The sequence below is a fragment of the Temnothorax longispinosus genome, chromosome 1 (genome assembly GCF_030848805.1).
Source record: "Temnothorax longispinosus isolate EJ_2023e chromosome 1, Tlon_JGU_v1, whole genome shotgun sequence".
NCBI lineage: Eukaryota > Metazoa > Arthropoda > Insecta > Hymenoptera > Formicidae > Temnothorax > Temnothorax longispinosus.
The window spans coordinates 14,895,923-14,909,370 of NC_092358.1; the positions used below are offsets into that span (position 1 = coordinate 14,895,923).

At 38.3% G+C, this 13,448-nt stretch overlaps 2 protein-coding genes and 1 pseudogene across 5 annotated transcripts; 2 read left to right on the forward strand and 1 right to left on the reverse strand.

The window, feature by feature from the left end:
• Window positions 1–410: 410 nt before the first annotated feature.
• On the forward strand, window positions 411–4,506 carry LOC139808256 (dedicator of cytokinesis protein 7-like; annotated as a pseudogene).
• A 20-nt stretch (window positions 4,507–4,526) lies between these two features.
• Window positions 4,527–6,069, reverse strand: LOC139809642 (uncharacterized). The gene is made up of 4 exons (XM_071772705.1): window positions 5,669–6,069; window positions 5,289–5,502; window positions 4,928–5,203; window positions 4,527–4,848 (listed from the first exon to the last, which is right to left on the reverse strand). Exons 1-4 carry the CDS (start codon window positions 6,052–6,054, stop codon window positions 4,528–4,530), a joined length of 1,197 nt encoding a protein of 398 aa, XP_071628806.1. The 5' UTR covers window positions 6,055–6,069; the 3' UTR covers window position 4,527.
• A 909-nt stretch (window positions 6,070–6,978) lies between these two features.
• Window positions 6,979–12,213, forward strand: LOC139811031 (uncharacterized). Of its 4 annotated transcripts, XM_071775042.1 has the most exons (10): window positions 6,979–7,242; window positions 7,430–7,650; window positions 7,728–7,900; window positions 7,986–8,186; window positions 8,264–8,911; window positions 8,996–9,200; window positions 9,326–9,537; window positions 9,727–9,994; window positions 10,056–10,265; window positions 10,368–10,628. In XM_071775042.1, exons 5-6 carry the CDS (start codon window positions 8,567–8,569, stop codon window positions 9,125–9,127), a joined length of 477 nt encoding a protein of 158 aa, XP_071631143.1. In that variant the 5' UTR covers window positions 6,979–7,242; window positions 7,430–7,650; window positions 7,728–7,900; window positions 7,986–8,186; window positions 8,264–8,566; the 3' UTR covers window positions 9,128–9,200; window positions 9,326–9,537; window positions 9,727–9,994; window positions 10,056–10,265; window positions 10,368–10,628. The 4 variants fall into 4 exon arrangements, with proteins under 4 accessions (XP_071631143.1, XP_071631152.1, XP_071631170.1 ...); XM_071775051.1 differs by lacking the exon at window positions 9,727–9,994; XM_071775069.1 differs by lacking the exons at window positions 9,326–9,537; window positions 9,727–9,994; window positions 10,056–10,265; window positions 10,368–10,628 and adding exons at window positions 10,635–10,941; window positions 11,105–12,213.
• The last annotated feature ends 1,235 nt before the right edge of the window (window positions 12,214–13,448 follow it).

Here is a 13,448-nt window from a genome sequence, read left to right on the forward strand (position 1 = left end):
CAACGTTGTTCGGTTTGTTAAAGTTCACTCTGAAAGCGCACTTGATCTCGCTCTTCATCGTATTGTAATTTGCGCGGAGCACTATCGGGTATTCCGCGGCCTCGTCTTCGTAGCCGTTCGCGCGAGCGGTCGCCTCTCGCGCGATATTCGCGACCGACGTACGATCATCGTTGGAACGATTTACGCGTCGCGGGCGTTTTCGTGAAATTTCGCGTTTCAAAAACTCATGTATGGCTCGTATCTCGTATGATCCCTCGGGAATCGTAATTTCCGTGTCATCCTCGTCGAAATAAAATTTATTGTTCAAAGAATTCACGTTCGGAATCGTGTGATAAGTCTCAAAACACGTTAGACCGAGCTCGTAGTCACCGTCGCTCAGATCCACGGCGGGAAAATAGTGCTCCGCGAGGATGCTGCTCTTCCCCGTCAACGTGAACGTTAGGGTGCGTTCAGAAAGTCACCCAACTTACCAAACTCATCAAAACCCCCGTTCAGAAAGTCTCGGACAAACCTCGGGTGACTTAGCGGAAGCCTTGCGATTGGACAGTCGAACGAAGGTGGGGAAATGTAGGCGGGCGACAAATTGACGAAAGAGCCCGACATTACACGGAAAGTGACGAAACTCTTAAAATGCTTCAATTTTGTCGGTAGTGGGGGTCACCCAGCTCCTCGATGATTTTCGATGGATGAGCTGGGTGACCCCCACTCTTCCATCAAACTAAAACCCGCGGATTTTAAATTAAAAAGACATACAATGGCTATTAGAAGAACTTCCATTAAATAATTAAATTATTGAAAAAGTAGGGTAGTTAATAATATAGAATTTTTTAACATATCTGCAGAGTCAGAATTATCTCCCTGTAATACTTGAATGAGAAGGACAATGAAATTAAACATTGTCTTGAAATAAATTGAAACGTAAACTTCTAGTATAGAAATTCCATGATTAATGCAGACATAAAAAATTGTGTGTAAAAAAGTAACAAAAATAAATTTTGTTTCCTAAAAGTTATATGTTGAATAAATAATAAAAAAAATGTAATTAATAGAAAAAATAAACTATGAATTAAATTAAATTAATTGTCGGTAATTCTATAAAATGTTAAAATCGTATATCATATGACGGTAAGAATCCTGAGAAGAGCGATCAAGTCGCTAGTTTAGGTAATAATCATCCGAGGGACCTAGCATCGAAAGCGTCAGTCAACTCTCAAGTCAAAGAATCGCGCTTGTCGTGCACGTGTTCGGACGTGTTTGTCCTGAATAAATTTTTGAAGATTGCTGATGCAATCACAATTTCCACTCAGACTTCGCTACGCGATCAGTGATTCAAGCTTTGTTAAACAAACAGTGGCAAATCTGGCCGTATTGTCCGCTGAAAAGCGGCAGGAGCCAATAAAAAGTAAGAAGAAGAAGAAGAAGAACTCAAATCAAAGGATTCACGTCAAGGCTCGAGCCTCGAGGAAGGTTTTGAAAGACAATGGATTCTTGCTGGCGATTTTGATTCACAGTCCCGTTCTCAATGAATTCAAATTAACGTAAGTAATTGCTCGATATAACAAGTACACATTCTCATCCCGATATCTCGTTATTCATACTCATGTTTATACTTTTTCTGCTCGATTTCCGAGCTACTCTCGCAACTGAATATTAATCATTATTTTCTTATTTTCCTATTGTTTTTATTAATGTCCTTTTAAATGCACTAATGCAGCATGCAATTATTTCTGGGTGAAATGCCACTTCTACTTCCTATTCTCGTAATTTATCCAAGAGCGGTAGTAGTAGTATATCAGGATTTTCTTCCACGGTATGCAGTCTTCTTTGGAAAACTGGCATATAAGGGGTATTCAAATAAGTTAAAGTTTAACGGTTTGACAGGTTATGTCGGGTTAAAGTCGAGTAAAAAGTTAATTAATTAACTTTGGGCGCGCTACTCTTTAAGGTTATGTAAAATACATAAGTGACTCATTAACCTATCACATTAATCTTTGGGTTAAAAGTTTAAAAATTAACTTTTTACCCAAGGTGCATATCGAATAAAATTGTACGATCAATTATTTCTTATTAATTCTACGACATGAGAAATTATATTTTATTATGCGTAGGAAGCAAACTTCAGCTCCAGAACTGGCTCAGCCCGTAATATCGCTGTAAGAATTCAGCTTATGGGAGGTGAGCAAGAAGCCGACGCGCTTACAGCTATCTTCGGCAGATCATCGTGTCCTGAGACGACGCACGAATATTTTACTTCCGTATCATACCACAACAAGAATCCGAATTTTTACGACGAAATCAAGATGAGACTACCCGCGGATTTAAGTGCAAAACATCACTTATTGTTCACTTTCTATCATATTAGTTGCCAGAAGAAAGCAGAGCAACCAAACGTCGAAATGGCGGTCGCATATACAGTAAATTTCAATCAGTAATTAATAAAATTAGGACTTGGTAATTTTATTGATGAACTAAATAGTAAAATTTTATTTGTAGTGGCTACTGCTTCTAAGAGATGGTCATCTCCAATCAGGCGAATTCAGTTTGCCTGCTATGCTAGATCGGCCACCCGCAAATTATTCCTACATTGCACCCGATGTTCTTTTGCCAGGCACTCGATGGGTGGATGCTCATCGAGGGGTCTTCACTGTTATATTGGAGCCTGTTTCCAGCGTTCATCCGCAAGACAAATATATTGACAGGTAATAATGTATTATTTTTTTCCTTTGTGGGAATAAAAAACGAATAAAAAGATATGTAATAATTTTTTTAATAATTTTCATATTACAGATTTTTATCATTATGCGGCTTTTTGGAAACCGGTCAAGTTCCGCCTCGTATCGGCGAAGCGGGCATGGAATCAGAATTAAAATCAGCTCTTCTCGAATTAGCGCGTGCCTCACATTCCGCCTTGGTGCGATCACTTCCACAATTACTGGATCAATTACTGTGTCTTCTAGTGCGACCGCCAACATTACCGTCTCAATCGTTGAACGTTGCCGCCACCATCTTCGAGGCTCTGGGACTGCTCGTACGAAATATCACCAATTTACCGGATGGTCAATTAGACGCGCATGGAAGACACGCGCTATTGGCCACCTACATCGCGTATTAATGCTCTTTGCCGAGCATGACTCACAACGGGGGCGTCGTGCGAGCACAGAGCAATCCCGATCTGCCTCTGGAAGATCTGGAGATGGAAATCCACTCGCGGGGATTGGACAGAACCGCGTCGATGCGACAGGAATCCCCCTCGATCAACAATCATCCCACCAGAAGACTTCTACACGAGGAACTTGCCTTGCACTGGGTTGTATCCACCGGTCAGGCACGCGAACTGGCGATAACTCATTCCTGGTTCTTCCTGGAGCTGATAATGCGCTCGATGGTTGTCACGCTGTCTGAGATGGCGTCCTTGGAGGCACTGCGAAAAATTAGATTCTCACCGCAGTTCTGCGACGATGTCGCGACGCTCACCGCTGCGTTAACGTCCGAGGTGATATCGCGCTGCGGCAAGGAAATCCGCGTGGCGTCCAACTTGATATCGAGCCTTGGCAATTTCTTATCCGACCTGCTATCCGTGATGGACAGAGGATTCGTGCTGTCGCTCGTTCGCGCCGCCTGTTGCTCGCTGTCGGATGCGTCAATGCATATTCCCGACTCCGCAACGTTATTCGCTCTGAAACTCGATCTCGTGAGAACGGTGTGCTCGCACGAGCACTATGTAGCATTGAATCTTCCCTTTGGCACTGGTTATACGTCGGGATCGGCTCCGGCATCGCCCAGTCCATTGACAGGCAGTTCAGGCAGTCTGATATTCACTCTCGTGCCTGGGGATAGAGCCCGGTTTTCGGAACTCAGTCAAGAATTCAGGCAGCAACACTTTCTGGTTGGCATTGTTCTGTCCGATCTGGCAAACACCTTGGAGATACAAAATCCGATGCTACAGAATAAAGCTATTGGGACTGTCCGACATCTTATGAGCTGCCACGATGCTGATCCGCGATATTCCGATCCTGCGGCGAAGGCTAGGGTTGCCGCGCTATATCTGCCGTTACTTAGTAACTTGATGGATGCCTTACCCCAGCTTTATCATTGAGACTCCAAAGACAAAAGCGTTTATCCGGATGAATCCGGATCGATCACGCAATCGGTAGCATTAGCTATTACTGGCGGAATGTCGGCGGACACCGCGGGCAATCAGTGCCGTGTATCTCTGAGTTCCGAAGCTACTCGACATGTATTAATGTGTACCTTATGGGTGCTGAAGGGATTAGAACGAACCGCTCTAGCACAGTGGTGTTCCGAACTCAGCGCGACATGTATTTTGAGCTTGCTGCAAGTACTGAATATCGCCACCGCAGCTTTCGAGTACAAAGGCAAGAAAGCACTAAAAGATTGCGACTGGAAGACGTGATTCTCGGTCAGGGAAGTGCCAGGAGCGAAATGATGCTGCGAAGAAAGGAGAGAGTGACCGGAGACAAATTAATCGATTACATCGGTGAGGGTCGGAAATTACTTACTTATACATCAATGGTTTGCTAATGCAGCAACCAGACGATCACGTTTCGCGCCGCCTGTTTCTCCTGCAGGCTCATACTGCCCTATTTCGTCACCTTCGTTCCCATAAACAAAAGGCAATCCTTCTTCAATATACAGCTCGAGGAAATCATCCTCCTGCTGTAGACATATATTGTGTAAAACACAGCATGCCAGTATGGTGTCTGGGATTTCTTCGTAGCAAACCATGGAGAGATGTCTTAAGCGTCGAAAGCGTCCTTTCAGTAATCCAAAAGTTCTTTCAATTGTTTGTCTCGTTTTACTTAGAATGGTATTAAACGAGATTTGTATCTAAAATTAATATGTGTTATTATTGTAAGGCGAAGAATTCTTAAACTGCTACGTGCAAAGTAAAAAAAGACTAACTTACAGCAGTTAGGTGTCCTATATTTTTATATGGTGAAATACACCAAGGCAAAGGAGGATTATAGGCCTTATCTCCAATTATATATTCACCATTGGGGAAAAAATTTTGAACGTTTGCCTCAGTGTCTCTGTATAATGGAGAATTCCGAAATACTCGGAGATCTCCCACAGACCCAGGATAGCCAGCAAATACGTCGGTGAATCGCAACTCAGGATCACATACCGCTTGAAGGGTTATTGCGTACTCACATTTTCTGGTTCGATAATATTGTGCATCAACCTAACAAATATTAAAAATTTTACATGGTATTTTTTTAACTTATAATACTCTGTAAGTAGCAAATTAGAATACAAGTTAAACTTACTTGAGGTGCATCAATGGGAACGTAACAACCGTCTATTGCACCAATCACTCCCGCCATACCAGCAATATCGGTAAACTTCTGAACAGTCCTTTCTAACTTTTCGCCTGTAGGCCAAGTAATGAGTCTATGAGATATAGAAACAAGAGCAACTATTACTCTTCGAAAGCAGGAATGAAGGGTTGATTTTGACATATCAAACTTCATTCCGATAGATCTGCAAAAGAAATATGTGCATTATAACTTTCAGCCTGTTATGAGATCGAGAATTATGAAGTTAAACGTGAGGTATAATATTAAAAATATATACGACAGGATCGGAGAAAAAATGACAATATAGGAGACAAGGCTAAAAAATTATGTAATTCAACTTTTCTGCTTACCTAAAACAATCGGGCGTTGCGAGCAACCACACAACAGCTAATAGCTGTTTTTCGATTTTTGTTGTCGGTCTGCCAGTTCCTGTGCGATTTTCCAAAAGAGGAGCAATGACAGTTAACAATCTTTCAAATGCTGGCGCAGACATACGAAAGTTCTCTTGGAACTGTTTAAAAGTAAATCTTGGCACGACGAGTTCAACAAAATTTTGGCATCGTGCTGGCTTCGGACCCACTTCTTTTTCTTCGTGCATCACCGTTGCAAGCATTATCTCAATCTCATCATCGCTTTCGTCGTCGTCATCGTCATTGTCACAAAATATTTCGTCAATGACTTTTCTCATCTGATATGCCAAAGCCACTACAGAAGATGCAATAACTCCTATATCCATGTTTGTACCACTAAAAAAATATAGTACATGTATAGCACATATATACAAAAATATTGTATATACTTTCGCGTGTTCTATGATGAAGTAGTAATTATACAAACAATTAAGTGATACTGTATTTCAACTTACGTGGCAGTACACTTTGACGCTTTTCAAGATACTACACACTTTTACAAAAAAAAAACAAAAATTTCCATGTAATACGAGGCTAAAAAAAAACTGAAGTACGGAAATTTATGTTTGTGATGGAAGACTGGAAAAATTACAGCACCTACGACAATTACCAATATGCCACCGATAAATACACCGGCAGTGAATACGAACATAATGCAATCGCCGCCAAATATGATCCCTATGCAGCACAGAATGCCAAATCAGTTTGGTAATCCGATCGCAACGTAAATCGGAGCAGAACCCTTTGGGAGGTGTGTTTGGACTGGAGACGGACGGGTATTTTTTTACAATCCTTCGAGGATATCAGTATGGGAAAGGCCGGATGATCTTGTTGGCCGTCAAGATGTAGACAAGATGATATCAACGCCTCCGGACACGATTGGTGCTACAAAACCAGCATGTCAGTCGGGTTTCAGCGAAAGCAGCGATGAAGATCAACCCACACCAGCCAAAAAGCCGAAACACGAGGAACCCAAAAGTAATTGCTACTCTGAAATGATGTATACAAAATTGGATTAATACAGGATTTATATATAAAATCTATATTATCATTCAGGCACAACACCCATCAAGGAAAAAGAGGAGAAGGAAGGGAAGAAGACCATCGACATCGGCAAGGAAGCTGCAATAGAGGCCGAAGTGAGAGCAGCGAGGGAGAGGAGCAATGAGAGTTAACAATCTTTCGAATGCTGGCGCAGACAGGGAACTGTTTAAAAGTAAATCTTGGCACGACGAGTTCAACAAGGCATCGTGCTGGCTTTGGACTCACTTCTTTTTCTTCGTGCATCACCGTTGCAAGCATTATCTCAACCTTATCATCACTTTCGTCGTCGTCATCGTCATTGTCACAAAATACCTCGTCAATGACTTTTCTTATCTGATATGCCAAAGCCACTACAGAAGTTGCTTCTTCAGTGCATCACAAGCAGGGACGAATTTTGTTTAGTGAGAGAACAAGCGTGTATCGCGTTTTGCAACATCCTCAAAAACTGCAACTCTATGACTTTTCAATGTGTAAGTGTGAGAGCACGATATATTATTAAATCGTAAACGTCGAGAAAGCATTAGTCTTAAAATGTGTTAAATTTCTCTATCTTAATTAATATTATGTAGACTATACTCATATTTTCTTACGTTTCTAAATTGCTGAAATACAAATTGAAGCTATGTACATACTTTAGAAAATTATATTTTTATACAGGATGATTCTTTACAACCACAAGCTATCCTGATACATGCCGAGCAATGCAACATCTATCATGGAATCAGCGTTCTGTGTTCAAATATCTATACGTCGACTACTTTAGATGCGGAAGAGTCGGAATGTCAAGGAAACAACGGCAAATTTGTAATCTAGTTGCACTTCATTGGTACCGCGCACCGTATCGCACTTATACAACTGTCAGGATGAATTACAACTCTGTAATTATATTATTTAGTTATATACTATAACTTTTATTTTTAATTATATTTTTTTAAATTCTTTATTTCTCTTACAGTTTCCGGCAGAGTTTCGGAAATAACAGATGTGGACAATCCTTTGCAATCAATAGCGACGCCTTCGCTTATTACAGCTGCTTGTAATTTATTGAATAATTTAATATTTGTCGGACAACACCAGGTTGTACGACAAGTCTACGAATATTCTATCGATATATAAGTATTTATTCGGGTATGTATGTATGTAGAAAAATCTATAACGCTGGATTATCTTTTTTTCACCTATATTATTGTCTCATTTGATCTCTCGTTTTAAGGTGTTTGACTAAGATTTCGAAGGATATCAGGAGCAGGAAGGAAGAGTCTGAGTCATTATTCTGATACGCTGGAAATGTACATCAGCATCTGCACAGTTTTAACAAATTGCATCACGCATAGCAACAAGTACGCAGCCGTCGTACTCTTTTCCCCGGACTCGCTTTATATTCTATTTTGCTTCTTAAATATCGATTTATACCGTATGTATTTGAACATTTATTCGTCACAAATGTATAATTTGATTTTTAAACAACGTTCCATATATTAATCTCCTTAGAGTCTGCCGAACTGCACCTGATATATCTGCGTAACAGACTTTGGACGGAAATGTACAACTTCGTGGCTGTGCTTTCGTTAACGGAGGATCAACATTTTCCCATTCAAGAAGCCATTCAAAGCGCGTTATAATTGTGCGGGCCTGAAACGGTCCTGGCTTCCATTTGTCTTGCGATAAAGGATTCTACGACAGATCTGAGAATGAGCGCCATTAGTGCCTTAGCTTTTCTACTGTCCCACGAGATTCAAAAAGATTCCTTGGGAAGAAGCGGTACCTTTCTATTACAAACCGTGCTCAATACTAATGTGGCACATGTCTCGATCGAAAGCAAAAAGTGGTTTGCGAGATATATCGAACGTCAACAAATTATCAATAAGAGACGCGAATGAGCATTCAAGAAAATCAAACGAAAGCGAGAAAGATTTGCGTACGAAAGACGATCAGCTACCAGATCAAGGACAAACTACCATAAGAGGCGAATTATGTGAACTGTTACTGCATCTTTTCATCGCTCATAGTTACACGAAATCCAAAAAGAGCGGCATACGGGGTAATCTTCCCGAGACCGCGTTGATGATCCTAAAAGAATTGTATGTCAAGCTGAATCTTCAACCGTTTGAGTTTTACAAAAAGCAAGCGGAGAAAAAGGCAGGAAAAGACTTTAATACATGGAATTTCGATCATAATTTCCTGTATGAATTTGTAAAAACCTATCTTATTTTTATTGCACAGACTCATCCTTTGTTGCACGATGTGAATTGTACCTTCATACCTCTGATGAACTTCATGTGCGGAGATGTACGTGTTAAAGAAACCCTGACGAAAGAGGGCTTAGCGGACGTGGTGCACAAGTTATGGGCCTGAATAGCGTTAAATAAAACAGTGTCAACGTCTGCTTTAAAATTGCTAGCGACATTCACAACGAAATGTAACGTTGGTAAGATTACGTTTAAAAACCTACACTTTATTTAATTATGATTAATAACTTTGAGAAAGGTATACAATTTCTCTGTTGAACATATATAATATGCAATCTTTTTAAATTGCGTTGTAATTTTTTAGCCGCACAGTCTTTAACATTAACGACGATATTACCGGGAAGTGGATTAAGGAAAACGCCAAATACGCTCGCGCTGATACATGTCATCATACAAGTAACGTGCAAAGAAATTGAAAGGGCCGGTCAAATTTTCGATAATCACAAGATGCACTTCGCCTTCCACATTCTGCGAAATGCGGTGCACGTTTACGAGTGTAGAGTCTGCATTTCGAAGGTAATTAAATCATTTTGTTATTATTATTATTATTATTATTATTACAGAATAGTCTGAAAGTAATGAGACTTAGACTGCAATTTCCAAACTGATTAATTAATTACGAATTAATTGTTCATTTTATAGAGTAATTAATTTTACAATTAAAATGGGCAGTTTTATTTCTTCTTTTGTAACAACATCTTTCAGACTATACCCTTTTCACCCAAACGAATGGCGCCATCTCTCGGTTTTTACTAAACATTATTGTTTGATACTTCTGATTCTATCTTCACCATTGTTTTAACAAAACACAATTAGTATTAAACGACAATTGTATCAGCGTGCATTTGTGACGCATAAAAAAATATGTCTACGATTCCCGTTTTTAATCCAAGCCTGCATGTGTATCTCAAAGACGTAGCAGGGAACATGATACGGAGCGTTAGAGGATATAACATTGCTATAAATGTACAAGGTACATATAAATATTAAGAAATATATCATACAATATATAATACAATGTTTTGTTACATTAGATCAGAGTTTGATCGAGGTCTGCCTGCCTGATACAGAGGCCTGCATGAGCAGTACAACTAACTGTGAGCACAGTCCTTTTCTCCACAACTCAAAAGAAAATGAGGATAATCAACAAGCTGCTACTGTTCAACCTTCGACTTTATCTACTGTTCTTCCACCTGAAGGCAATTCACAACTGAAGAAAAGCAAAACCCAAACTGCTTCAAATGGTGAAAATCAGTTTATTGCTATCATTATTACTACCTATATTATATCAATTAAAACATATATTTTGTCATGTTGCATTTACTGATAACATTTTTGTTTTGCAGTTGCAATATGGACAGATCAGTTGGTTGTAAGAAGCCTCATACACTTCTGGTCTGCGAATCAAGAATTGTTCGCAAACACTTCAATGAAAAACGATGATGTATGGAAAATAGTTGCCGAGGAACTAAATACACTTAAAAAGACACATTATTCTTTAGATCAGTGTAAAAATAAAATGAAAGAGTTAAAGCGAAAATACACTGAAACCAAAGACAACAATATGCAGTCCGGTGCAGAGGCCAAGACATGCCCATTTTATGAAGAATTAGATGAAATTTTGGGCAAAAAGCCATGCGTCAAGCCCGTTGCACTGGCCTCCAACAGGCGTCCCGTTCTGGATAAAATGTGCACGGATGTAGACTGTAAAGAAGAACCTGAGAAAAAGAAGAAGAAAAGTAAATCCGACGTTCTCGATGAAATTAGAGAGTGGAGGGTGGAGTCGATGGAATATCGAAGAACCACTGATGCCGAGAAGCAGAAACAGCGCGAGGAGCAACTTGAAATTGCACGGAAGAGTATCGAGTCTATGGATGCTCGCATGGGTCAGTTAATTGATGTCTTGAAGAAAAATTAAAGGTATCACAGATAGCACAACGCAACTAATTATACAATTTAAATAGTTCATTTGCAGTATTAGCTGAGATTATTCACTATAAATTTTTTCACTATAAATTCTTTTGAATATATAAGTTGTAGATTCTTTTTAAACGTCGTATAAATAATGGCTACTCTTTTACAGTTATTCCTTCGGCTCTGGACGCATAGTATATAACAAGTTCAAGTCCGTGGTATCGTACGTGATTGATGATCTACCATTGTTCGATAAGAATGCGGTGGTTACTGTACCGAAGTTGTCGGTGTATGATTCACTTGACGAGGAAGTAATATAGAGCTATCTGGAATTCTCGCTCGCCTCGATGAAGGAAGGCGCCTGCAGTGAGCAGTCCAGCCGTATGACGGCCATGGACAACGCCACCAAGAACGCCGGAGAGATGATCGACAAACTCACTCTCACGTTCAACCGCACTCAACGTATAACGTTGTAACTTTATAACGTTTGTATTATATATTAAGTACCAAAATTGAATTTCTATCAGTTCGGATATCAGAAGCATGTAACAACATGATCTTTTAATCTAGTTATAAAAGATTACAGATTCATCAATTTAGGAAGGTGTGGTATCTCTTTCTTTTCTTACTTTTTAATATAAAATAGTTGTTGTAGGTCAGACACAATCTTGTGATCGCGTAATAAAAGGAAGAGAGAAAGGAAGGAGATTCTATAATTGCAATGTGTGTTTGCAGTACCGTAAGAATTTTAAAGATAATTTAAAGTGTATGAAATGACGTGGCCTTTAGAGTACTAACTAAATAAGACGATTACTTTTTATCGCAGTTTAACTACAACCTTGTTTATGTACTTCTAGCTTGTATATAGAACGATATTGCGTGAATGATGGATGCATTTTGTAATCAAATGCAGAAATATTTCGGTTTCTGCCATGTCGCATGACGTACGTAATAATACAATTTTGCAAAAACAATTTTCGAAGTTAGAGTTTCTTGTTGCTAGTCTTTGTAGTCTTAACACGTGTAATAATGATTATCGACTCGAGCGGTATTTTTGAGTTGCACCGGACATTTTGTAAAGGAGAAGTTTTTAAAAACCATGAAAGCATCGCACATACAATTTTAATTTCGTAAATGCACAATCCGAATTTAGTTAAATATTTTGTCGCGCTAGTTTTTTTTTATTATAATGTAAATCGCTTCACTATCATTAGTTAAATCATTAAAAGTTAAATGTTAAGATATTGCAGCATTTCAGTTGATTATATTTATATATAACTTAAGTTACGTTGTCACATATAAACACACGTTATTTCAGTGCGATTAGCTTATGTGATTTAAATAATACATATTAAACAGTGTTATATGGTTTTTCAATTTCTGCTATTAGATATCACTATAAATACAGCTTTGGTGATTATTAATTTCATGAATTAAAGGAATTGAACAAAAGGCGAACCAAATGAGTACTCATCTATTAACGCTTACGAATGATTTATTAATGTTCAGCTCGAAAGTTTTGCTAATTAGCGTTCTCATTATTATGTAACAAGCTGACAAAGAGAAATAAAATCTATATTTTTACATAAGCAATGCTGAGAATGTAAGGGATACATAATCTATCCCTTATCTGTAGACAAGAATGCATGTCTGAGAAGCTTACGTAACTGTGGGCTCGCACTTTTGTAAGGTAAACTTAATTATAGGCGCAGCGTATTTATGAATTGTTTCAAGTGTATACTAAGAAGTATAGAATTTTTAATGATTTTATGTTTAAGGGAAAAAGCATTTAGAGTACTCTTCATTTCAAATACTTAAACTCTGCCCTATCGATTTATATGTTAAGGGGCAGATTAGGCGACTATTAAAAGCTACTAAAAATATATATGTATATATTTCACAAATATATACATATATTGGTAAAGCAATATACTCTTCTTGCTTGTTCATATTATGTAACAATAGAACTTAATTCACTCCCCCTTTTTTTCTTTTTTTTACCACCGTTATTCACATTAGTTGCAATAACTCATGTATGGTGTTTGCAATTTTTTCATTTATACCCTAAATTAATTGTTGCGACAGCAACGTTGTTTCGATGCTATATTGCTGTTGCTAATGCACTAGTTATACCAAAAAATTCATCGTAGCACAGCAGAACGATATAAATTAAAATTATTCAATTTGTACAGCGAATAAAGAGATTTTATTGTCGACGAGTATATCGGTATACTCTAAAACTATATGTATAAAGAAATGCATAATAAAGGAATTTATACTATTTGTAACATTTGTACCATTTATTACTTGAATTTTCAATTTTATTTAGAAACAAAATTTGATAGAAACATAATTATACTATTTAGGTGGTCAATGTAATGTCATTTAATATAAAATATAATAAACTTTTCTTGGCGCAATTAGCTTTTAAGAAGGCAAAAATAGTATCTATAATTAATTATAATGTAGTTTTTTGTATAAAATTATGTATACAATTTTTTGTATAAAATACT

Coding starts and splice junctions, on each gene's coding strand:
- LOC139811031 (XM_071775069.1), top strand. CDS start 8,567: ATGTGGCACATGTCTCGATCGAAAGCAAAAAGTGGTTTGCGAGATATA. Junction 8,912..8,995: donor AAAAGCAAGCGGAGAAAAAG/GCAGGAAAAGAC, acceptor TTTATTGCACAG/ACTCATCCTTTGTTGCACGA.
- LOC139809642 (XM_071772705.1), bottom strand. CDS start 6,054: ATGGATATAGGAGTTATTGCATCTTCTGTAGTGGCTTTGGCATATCAG. Junction 5,503..5,668: donor GCAACGCCCGATTGTTTTAG/GTAAGCAGAAAA, acceptor TTTCTTTTGCAG/ATCTATCGGAATGAAGTTTG. Junction 5,204..5,288: donor TTCCCATTGATGCACCTCAA/GTAAGTTTAACT, acceptor AATATTTGTTAG/GTTGATGCACAATATTATCG.